Source organism: Charadrius vociferus, unplaced genomic scaffold (assembly GCF_000708025.1).
Source record: "Charadrius vociferus isolate BGI_N301 unplaced genomic scaffold, ASM70802v2 scaffold1077, whole genome shotgun sequence".
Classification (NCBI taxonomy): Eukaryota; Metazoa; Chordata; class Aves; order Charadriiformes; family Charadriidae; genus Charadrius; species Charadrius vociferus.
This window is the reverse complement of record NW_009649168.1, coordinates 205,920-216,958: the sequence shown is the minus strand read 5'-3', so window position 1 is coordinate 216,958 and position 11,039 is coordinate 205,920. Positions and strand designations below refer to the sequence as shown.

The 11,039-nt window shown below is 42.8% G+C and overlaps 1 protein-coding gene across 1 annotated transcript in view; it reads right to left on the bottom strand.

Annotated features, from left to right (window-relative positions):
- RAP1A (RAP1A, member of RAS oncogene family) overlaps positions 1-10,609 on the bottom strand; it is a 22,285-nt gene extending 11,676 nt beyond the window's left edge. The window contains exons 1-4 of the mRNA XM_009888434.1: positions 10,557-10,609; positions 6,526-6,609; positions 2,805-2,873; positions 1,196-1,252 (exon numbers count right to left, since the gene is read on the bottom strand). Coding sequence (XP_009886736.1) covers positions 1,196-1,252; positions 2,805-2,873; positions 6,526-6,582 — 183 coding nt within the window. The 5' untranslated portion in view covers positions 6,583-6,609; positions 10,557-10,609. The remainder of the gene's footprint in view (positions 1-1,195; positions 1,253-2,804; positions 2,874-6,525; positions 6,610-10,556) is intronic.
- Positions 10,610-11,039: the final 430 nt, after the last annotated feature.

Sequence of the window (11,039 nt, the reverse complement as noted above, 5' to 3'; positions counted from 1 at the left end):
ATATAGAAAAAGGCTTCTTAAAAAAACATGAAAAAGTTCAAGAGCAGCAATAAAAATATATCTTCAGATGGACTGTTGTACGCCCCAAGCCATAATACAAGGTGTTAAGATTTGGCTGATGTATTGTAGTGATCTTTCATTTATTTTCTGATATGGTGTTAAGCACGAGTCTGCCATCAGACCAATTCCCCAGACAACAGATATGGACTGGAAATTCAATTTCTCCTCTAACACAATATTGAAACAGGCCTAGGTGTCACGCACGCACCACGTATCATGAGCACGACTGCGTGGGAAGGCACTGCCTGATCACCTCCAAATATACCCAGTTAGATAGTAGTCATCTCTAGCATGAAAATGGCTTAAAGGTTCAATGCAATGAAATGCAAGAGCGCGCTGGAAAATCTGTGCCAGATCAGAGCTGCCTTTGTCCCCGCCTGTGAAAGGAAGCTTTACCCGAACCCTGTAACAATGATTTCTGCTTCCACGCCTTTGCATTGCTGTTAATAATTTTCAAAGCTTTCTAAATAAAACCGACTTTTAGGAAGCGTGTCCTCCCCCTGTGATGTGCACTCAGCCATCACAAGGTCTGTTTATTTAGTGCCAGGACTTTGCAGGACGGCAAGTGACAGTGGCATGGCACAGGGAGTCGCAGCTCTCAGGCTGGAAGGACGTCATGGGCCACCCGGAGCAGCACAGGGCAGCGCCGGGGAGGTACCACCGGGTAGAGAAGTATTCCCTGACAGGTACAGGATCTATACTGATGAAATCCTCTCCATGCAGGCTGACGTGACGTGCTGGGAAGCAATTGGGAGGCAATCCCTATGCATTGTTTGGAAGCGGCTTCAATCTGTCTGTATTCTGGCCGCTTGCAAAATTAACATGTAAAATTCTCCCAAATGAGTATGTCGATGGTGAGCCGATGGTGGATGGCAGAGAGGAGGCGAGTGGCACAGGATGCACCAACCTCTGTGTCCCAGCACTGGGGCACCGGCCGGAGAACGGGTTCGCAATGCTGCTGGCAGCGCTGCAGACGGCTCATTCACCACACTGGGTTTTAATTTAAATGATAGCAGCTGATCTATTGTTTTGCCTGGGCAGGATTATTACATTAGTATTAAGTTCCACTCTTAACATCTCACCTCATTCTTAATAAAGTAACTCCATACCAATCAGAAAAAGAAATTATACTTACTGTCCCTGCTGTATCGAGGATTTCAAGCATACACTGTTGACAGTCTACTTCCACTTGCTGGGGAAAATAAGGAAGAGACAAATGCAGTTAAAACTAACGTTCGAGATGGGACAAGCAAGAGGAATATCAGCTTAATTTTTACTTCTGCCGCGAGACCTCTCTAAGTGAGCCAGCCACCTGCACTTCCCCAACGCTGAGAGGCACTGCTATTAGAGGATTAATTACGCCCCAAGCCAGGCATTTGGGTCAGCTCACTTACGCTGCAGGACTCTGTTGATTATAAAAGCCTAAATGAGCAGCTCATTGTAAACATCTCAACTTAAGTGAGATAAAATCCACTCTTACAGATCAAAGGACCTTAAACTTCAATTTTTCTTTACTGCTGGGATACAAGGGCGTAAGGAAGAAAAGAAAAATGAAAATATTTAGTGATCCTCACAGCTAGGCTTACCAAGTCTTCCACTCACTGAGAAATGTCTCGGATCCAACGAGGGTAATTCCAGGAAAGTCAAATGAATTTAACAGCAGAACTCGTAATACAATTTACATTTAATTATCACACGCACAAATGCTACAAATTCTTGGTTTATGTTTTGGTGCCTTTAATTATGGTAACATCTATGCTAATCTGTAAAACAATGGGTTATTTGACATCAACCAAGTGAAGAAAGCACCACTCTGTTGGCAGAATTACGTAACACGACCCCATCAGGGATCCTGACAAGGACTTTTGCTCAGTAATTACAAGCCTGCATCCAAAACAGTCGTAAAGAATTTAAGTGCCTTCAAACCAAGCAGAACGCATTAGAACTAAATGGCAAAACAGCCACTCCTAAAAGAAAACAAGAGGCAACTGCTATGCTACAGTAATGTCACCTACTGTGATGAAGGTGTATTATCCTCTTTAACAACTTCTACAGATAGCACACACCTAGCAAATATTGATATCCTTATGTTTTGAAGTGATAATTACACATCAAATGAAAGCAAACAGAGCCGAGTAACAGGGTCTGCTCCAGGCGTCCCTCAGAAGCCCCGGCAGGAGGATGGGCAGCGCACTGGTCTGCCAACCACCACAGCTCAGACCCCAGGACAAGGGAAAACCGGGGCTGGTCCAGGAAAACACACCAGAGTGATCTCTGGGCAGGTGTAGTAACCTCTAACGAAGACACAGGCAAATGGAGGAGAGCTGCAGCCTCAAACTGCCTCAACCTGAGCTATTGGAGATTTAAAGTAAAAGCTCTGGGTAACATGCAGTAACAGAAGTTTAATCCCCCTGTTAAACAGAACTAAGTTAGGGAGCAGTCCACTTAACAGCAAAATTTGTCATTCCCCGATAATTCAGTTTTATAATAGCTGATACAATTTGTTTGATTGTATTCAGGGGCTCTAAATTAGTAAAGTACTCTGTAAAGCCAAAGGAAACTATCTGCATGAAACCACTTCCAAGACTGATGCTCTGCTGTGCATCGCTTTCCTGCTGCGGTTTCGTGCAGCCATGACATTTTCTCCGAAGAGACCCCTTCTCGTTCCAATAAGCTTTTGTTGTATTGCTGAAAAGAAGCAAGCTCTGTGAGACTTGGAAGAAATAAAAATGATGTCATTTTACCTTTCTGTATGAATCTTCTATTGTTGGGTCATATTTTTCAACAAAAATTCCCTGAACGAACTGCACAGTCTGGGGAGAAGAAAAGAAGTAAAACATTAGGTGAACTGAAGGCGACCACTAACATTTACCAAGAAGCACTTTATGAAAAAGTAACGACACAAAAACTACTCAACACTGTTGTTAAAATTCCATAGTGGGGAGCAGAGAAAAAGACATCTAAATTTTCAATTCTTTAAAACAAAATTGTGTAGTTTCCCTTGTTTTAAGAATCACTTTATTCAAGCATGTTTTCAAAACTTTTTTTGAAATGTAAACTGCTTGCTTGCTTGTTTTTTGATAAAAGATGGTATCCTCAAAGATGCCTTTACTTCAAGTGTGCCTGCGACAACTTTAGAAGAATAAAAATCACCAAATATGGAAGACTTGAAATTTAATCGGAAGAACTGGCAATCGGCACACTGTGGGAAAGTACGTTGTGGAAAATCCACATTTCGATTCAAATCATATTGGGGTTAGAGTGGAGCTATCTGGATTACATGCCCAGAGCACGGACGTATTTCAGAGCAGCAAGTAAAATCTGGAGCGTCTCCAGATACTCAATTTGTATGAAACCATTAAAGAAGGCGACATCATTCATTTCAAAGAGGAAGTCTTTCTTCCCCTATATAATTACTCAAAGCAAATCTACTCTAAACATGTCCCATCAAGCTGTCACTCGGACGCGGCCCATCTCTGGCTATCCGAGCTCTGTCGTGCCGTGCGTTGGCTCCTCTCAGCCCGCAGCAAGGCAGAGTTGGCTTTTGCTTTCCACCTCGCGTCCCCACGCTCTCCCCTACAATAACGTAGTAAAGCAGCGCAGGAGCGCGGGGAGGGTTGGCTGGTGTTGGTGTAACAAGGTGGTGTTTGTAAAACCAAGCACCGAGATCCCAGCGCTTGCCTCTTTAAAATCAACAAACACACCAACTATCTTTTGTCAACTGAACTCGCCACAAATTTTTTAATACAAATTCCGCAAAGTCACTACCTCTTCTGAGAAGCTGTATTTCGCTTGGACAGACAGCTGAGATTTTTCTGCAAGAGGGTTCACATTTGTCACACAGGCACTTGCAGACTTTCAGAGAGCGGCATATGCCAGATACAGGCAGAACATCGCGCTGTATGCTGGAACCTGATGGTTTGCTCTTTCTTTTAATATAAGAAGAAAAGATTTCTAGCGCTACCTCATTTAAAAATCATCCTGTATCACTAAGTAAACCTATTTTGCACTCTCACAATCAAAGCCTTTGCTTCTCCAGTATTTTCTTGTCACACTGAATGGTTGTCCCAGTCTGCCTTTCAGATAACACATCTCGGTAAATTCATTATAATAAGATACCACTATCAACATGGATTACAGTGTTATACCAGCAATGGAAACCAACAATAAAAACTCTGGATTACAGATTACATTTTAGGATTCTTAGCACAGCTTCTAACCAAAGAGAGTCCCCAGAAGGTTGCTGTTTGCTAGGAGGGTAACATTTGAGCACGGACGTTTGTCACATCTGTACTGCTCTATTCTGGGAACTGTGTTTGTGCACCAGCCTTCAGCGCGACAATCCGACAAACCACTCACAACGTTTCATCTTTCTACTACAACACTTTTATACCTGCAAATACCATACTGCTCTGAAAGAAAATTAACTGAACCCATGTATTCTCCTCTCAAATTGTTTTATTGCTAATAAATCACTGTTCTAATTTTTGTTTTTCCAACTGAAGCTTGTGTTCAGACACCATTTACACAGAATCATAATTACAATTATATTCAGCTTCATTCATAACCTATTTAACTATGTGATATTCTTAATCTCTGATGTACTTTACTCTTATTGATTATAGGAGGAGAGAGAGGCCAAGGGAGAAGACAGAAATCTGGGGCTGTTTTCAGGTTATGCGTGGATCCAAGACTTCACAACTTTCTGTTAGTTTGGGGTCTGTGTGTCCCAACTTTGGTTTCCGGTTTTATACAGACTATGCACAACTGGATACTCTCAGTAATGCCGTCTAACCACTCACACTCCACAAGGTTTGTACTCCTATCAGAAATGGGGAGAAAACTACTGCAAAGGAAACACTTATAAAGAAGCTGCAGAATAACTGTGCCTTAATAACTATGAAGAGTTTTCTGCTCTCCTGTCATCGTTACCAAATGCACCATCAGCATCGTATTGGCACAGAAGAGTTAAAGCAATAAGAAGGATTTGCAGTGAAACAACACCATATTGTAATGAAAACACAGGATTGAAAAGGAACACCAGCCTCTTTGTTAGACATTTTAGTTTATACAGTTCAAAGAAAGAAATTTTAAAGTGACATCCATATTATTTTAAATCCCACCTTGTAACCTCTCCTTGCTAATCCTTGTAAATAAGTAGACGGTCATCATGAAAGCTAAATATTGTTCACTCAGCTGCTAATTGGCACTTATTGTGTCCTGTTATAAACATAATGGATCAATGTAGCATATAAATTAGAATATATGCTTACTTAGCACCTAGACTGTCAAAAAGAATGTAACGTTTGTTTACCAGACTAAGTATTTGATTTCAGCCTTTAAAAAGGCCAGTGATGGATGCTGACTCAGACTTTACCTCACAAATATGGAAATTCAGGTATGTCAGATGTTGAATAATTTTTACATACAGCCTATTAATAAGTGGTGTATTTTACCTAGTGAGTCTTTCAACATCACATAACAGAAGCAAGATAATCAAGGGGATGCTGGTGGAAAAAGTAATACAGATTGCTTAAGTTGCTGTGGAAGACTATAGTATATAAAAAGTTTTACACCTGCATCTTGTAAAAATTAGGATGGGATCTCTGAAAGAGTACATCAAATTTGATACATAATTGAATAATCTTTCCTCCTATTCATCTGGATTCTGCAGGTGATTTACCAAGATTAGCAGCAGCCCATTTCAACAACAGTGCAAGAAGCAGTGTCTGCGTCTACGTGAACGTCTACGTGAACAGCTGGTCAGCTATTATCTTCTGTGAAAAGGAACACTGTGTAATTCCTTGTTTTAGATAACTTTACACTTGACCAGTTCTCTGCCTTTCTTGTTGAAGCGAGCTGCTTGACTGATTTGTGATAAATAGCTGACAGAAACCCCTCTTACAATGCTTTACTATCAACTCTGCTATGTAAACCTCTTATGAGAAACAACGCAAGTACTTAAGGAGTGCAAAGTGTCATCAGTCTGCTTATCCCTCAGGCTGCAGACACTGGAGGTCACTTCTCATTCTGCCCCGTGTTTTCAGTCCAGGCTGCTCACTCGGGTTCTATGCAGGATGGAAAACACAGAGCCTTCGAGCTATGCAGGGCTGCAACCACCGCTAATTCACGGCCAGGCACGGCAAGCCTTCCTTCGCTGTGCCAGTCTAGGTTAGGCTTTTAATATGTAGCTACAGACATTCAGTCATTTACAGTATTATACCCATGCAGGAAGCAGAAGTGAAATGCGAACTACTGTAACAGCGATTAATTGCCTGCTGCTTCTCCAAAAACGTGACACAAATTCACAGATATTTCAGCAGTGTGACAGCGGCTACATGGGGGTCACTATGCATGTTAAAAGTCATACAGATACCCCAATGCATTTTAACGAGCAGTGCCCGCAATAAGATAGGCCAATTTTGAAATTGTGTGTGGGTTTCAAAACCGCTTCCCAAAACTCACCAAAGCGGACTTCCCCACGCCTCCTGAACCAAGGACCACTAGCTTGTACTCACGCATGGTGTGGTCTGTTCAAATAGCGACGATCTGGAAAGCAGAAAAAAAGCCAACAGTTAAGAGTGTACCTGCACACACAAATTGATGACAGTATCTTCTGAAAGCAGCGGCACGCTCCCCTTCTCCAAACACTCCCGAGAACAAAAACCTCTTTAGCAACAGGTTTGGTTTTTATTTTTCCACCTGGGCACTCAGGTTCAGATGGCCGCTCCGACAGCCTCAGTTTATCTGAGATGCCCAAAGCTGGACCTGTGAGCCCACGTGTGCTCGGAGAGGAAGAAGACGAGGATGAGGATGAATACAAAGACAGCGCAGCCACAGGCGCCCGCTCCCATTGCGCCGGGTAGCACAAGCTCTGGCTGCCTGTCCTCTGCATTCTCGGCATTTTACAGCATAAAACAATGAGTATTGGACAAGAAAGCCAGATCAGAAAGATGCAAGTGGAGCGGTTGACTTCTCGCACCCACCCCCAGCAGGGAAGGCTTTAGGTCAGTATTTTCTCTCCGGAAAAGGTCAGGCCGCACGCACGGCTGCCAAGGCAGAGCCTCCCCGCGCGCCCAAGCGAGGGCTCTGCCTTTTTATGGAAATCTTGCAACTCCCTCAACTCGCTACGCAGCACCAGAAAACTTCTCATTCTCACCGAGATTCCCTGACAAATAAGGCAAATGACAACGCCGGTGATAAACATTTTACACTATGTTTACATTATAAGCCAGGCTGGGCTGTCCCTATCGATGGAGCTCAGGCAAACAATGACCTCAGCAGCTAATTATCTTCCCCCTCTTCCCCCAGCATGATAGCGCGTTCTTCCCAAGTAAGGCTTCAGAAACACGAGCGCTACGAGGCTGAGCAAGCTGTGTTTCCCTACGGCATTTCAAACTAATGCTGCCACAGGATTTATGGCTTCACTGGCTACAGTTTGAGGATTGCTTTAAGAATAAAAACGTATTCCAAATAGTTTGATAGAGAAATGTGTCACCTTGTTGACTACCACTAACAACAGTCTGCAACGAACAGGGATCATATTTTTAGCTTTGCAACTGTGGACAACTCCTCGACAATCTGTGCCTCAAGTTTATATCATAATGAAATTGGGACAGGTTTTTTTTCTATCATTTAAACTCCCAAAGGGAAGCTGTGACACACAGAGTGCAGAGGAAACCCACGTGCTGCCACACAGCCACAGCCAGTCCCCGCCGGAGCTGTGTCGGCACTGGCAGCTGAATTCTTTACTGCAGACATTGCCCAAACATCCCACTTTTAACCCTCACCCCTCAACCACATTTTGACTGTAAAACATACTGTGACACAAGTACAGGTTAAACCAAAATTTAAAAAATCCCGCATGCAGCTGGAGAGAGGCATACAAATTCTGCAGCCAGTTTCACACAACTTTAGGCTCATTTTTAAGTCAGAAGAACCGAAAGAGAGGGCTCTGCAGTCACACAGCCCTTCCCTCGCCCGAGCTGCAGAAGGGGGATAAAGGTGAAGCCAGCAGCAGCCCACACTTTTAAGCACCTTGGGGCGGTTTTTCTTCAGCTCTTGAAGATATGAGCTGCAGTTGCTTAACTTCATAGAAATTGTGAAACTAAGTCAAACTGAAAGGGATTTTCCAGAATGGTAACTCTGAATACCTAAAAGCAGAGCAAGCAATGTCACTGCACTCTCGTACACTGGCATTTTTTGATAAAATTCTGGCAGCTGTAAGCTCTTCTGCTTGAAAATTTCCCCAAGAAGTAACATTAAGTAACATTGACTTCCTTTTTTTTAAAAAAAAAAAATCATGATTTTGGATGGAAGGAGAGGGGAATTCTAATTAGCAATGATTTCCCCCTTGATAATCCTTAGAAATTAAAAGGCGCTGCATTTTTAATAAAGCATAAATGCAATTTATCGATCTGGTTTGTCTTCATCTCCCTACAGTTCCACAGTCTGTTCCACCCAAGAAAACCCAGGAAGCAATCAAGCGAAGGGTTAAATTTAGCTGTGAACTCTTTCACTTCTTATTTATAGTAAAAATACTTGTGGGAAAGTTTCAGCTAGGAGCAGTACAAGACTAACTTCTCATTTCTCCTCTACAGTATTTGCTGATTATTTTTCTTTTCAGGTGCAACAGGAAACCAAGATCCTGAAACGCATGAGCCTTATTACTGTAAACCCCACACGCCTTAATTATCTTGTAGCTCTTTCACAAGTATGTTAATGTTATCTGTTTATACAACATGAATAGAGTGCTCGAGAAATTACTATGCTACATCCTAGCCAACTTTTCATTTGGCAACTGCTTATGCCCACCTAAATACAGTTAGACACAGCAGCATTCATTTCCATCCAGAGCTCTGGGTAGCGGAGTCGCATGCTGTGAAGCAATGGCTACGTTTCAAAATGGAATGAAGTTACGGGCGTTAAGTGTTTCTTTTGAGTCAAGAAAAGAATATGACCACGAAGCAGTGTAAAAAAATAACTTTTAGTGTTGTGATAAATGTTGTGAAACTGTCTCATTAGTTCTGAGCGCTGTGGTGAAAAATAAAGCAAAAGCTGCACGTGTCTCCTTGCTCGTGCTCCCTTTTCCCTTATACACACAGGCACTCAGGGACGGCAGGACAAGTGTGGGGCACAGAGCACATCTCATCTTAACGAGCCCCTCACTGTGCTGAGCAGCAGGTCCCCTCCAACCCACTCTGTCACACTCTCCAACCTGCCCAGCACCTCTACAACCACTTTAAATACAAAGTGATAAATTAGTAAAGTTCAGATTTCATCTATAATAATGAAGAGACTTTGCTTCTACACTGCGAAACGCCTGACGACTCAGGATTCCTCTCTTCTATTCTTTATTCTTTAACAGCATCTCTTTGCTGCTGCTGCTGTCACCAACACTACCTGGGAAGTGACAAAAAGAGACACCCAGCTCCTTCCTGAAGGAAGAGTGAAGGGCCCTACCCCGTGAACTGATGGAGAGGCAAAGAAAAGATGCAGAGTATTTGTTTTAATACACAGAAATGAAAGGCAGTGCAGGCAGGACAGAAGGATCTCTGAGGGACCGGCAGAGGGATGCAAAGGCAGATGAAGCCGTAACCTGAAACGTGGCTCCGAGCGCACCTGCGTGTTCACTCAGCCGAGCACTCACGCACTGCCTTAACCACACGAACCATCTTTCGCCCTGTTGCAACCGAGTGGCTGAATCAGGGCAGAGAGCAGCAAAACTCTCCGGGTATTTCCCAACCAGCGGAAGGAGCCGGGGAGAGGCTGCGGGGAGGGCAGCGTGGGGAGAAGGGCCGAGGCCCTTCAGGAGATAACCCTGATGCAAAAACTAGCTGCTCCTGTGACAAAAGTTTCACCAGCTCATCAAGTTTATTATTTGGGTGGTGGGGAGAGAGAAGCATAAACGGAGACAACACAGCACAGAGAGAGTGGGTGCAAGAACTTCACGCCAACCTGAAACGTGACGTGCGCCCTGTGAAATGCAAATGCCCGAGTACAATCTTATACATCTGAAGACGGCAGTTCGTATTTATTAGTCTCTCCTTCCTGCTCCAAATGCTGAAGGAGCATGGGAGGCGCAGATACGCTGCTCAGCGCGAGGATGACTGGTAAGAGCACGTGACCTGATGGTTTTGCATAACTTGATGAAACGTTGGCCATAACCGATGACACAATCTCCACCAAGTAAGCCGATAACAAAGACTTAAAAAAATAAAAATCAAAGCAGACACATTCTTGACTCAGCCTTAGAAAGAAAGACTGTGGACTGTAATCAGAGATTTTTATTTTGTACAATAGCAGCAGACATCAGGAAAGAGAGAACACAAAACTTCAGGGTTTCTTTTCCTCACTACAGGAAACAAGATGCAGGCAATTTTTTATATTAAATGATGCATTATACATTTATCAGTTCTCAAATTTCCCCAACTACCAATGTTTTCACAGTTAGCAATTTCATTTGAAATATACAGAGAACATTAAAAAACTCATACCTTGGCATAAAAGATCTGTCATCAGTGTTAACAGCCCTACTGAAGGTTTTTCCCTATAACGGACTGGAAAAAAAAAAAAAAAGGAAGAATTAATCGTTTTTCAAATGACAGTGTACGCAAGTGTTAAATCTTCTCTTTACGATTTCAAACCAAAACATGCCTGTTACAAATTTTGCTCTTTGCTTTATCAATGGAGCTCTACATAATTTCTGAACACTTGAATCAAATTACCTTAAAAACAAGAACTCCAGCACAAGTTAACCTCGTGTCCAGGACAGTGAAAGACCGGGGGGTCGGGTGGAGGCCAGTGGCAAAACACAATTTCTACTTGATTACATCATTAAAAAATGCTTTACAAACTGGACTTGCAATTATGGTAAACCATAGGAAGATGACCCAAAATTGAAATTTCTTAGGTTAAAAAGTTAAAATCAAGCTCACAACCATAAAGTTCACGTTTCTGTGTAATACAGGACTGCACTG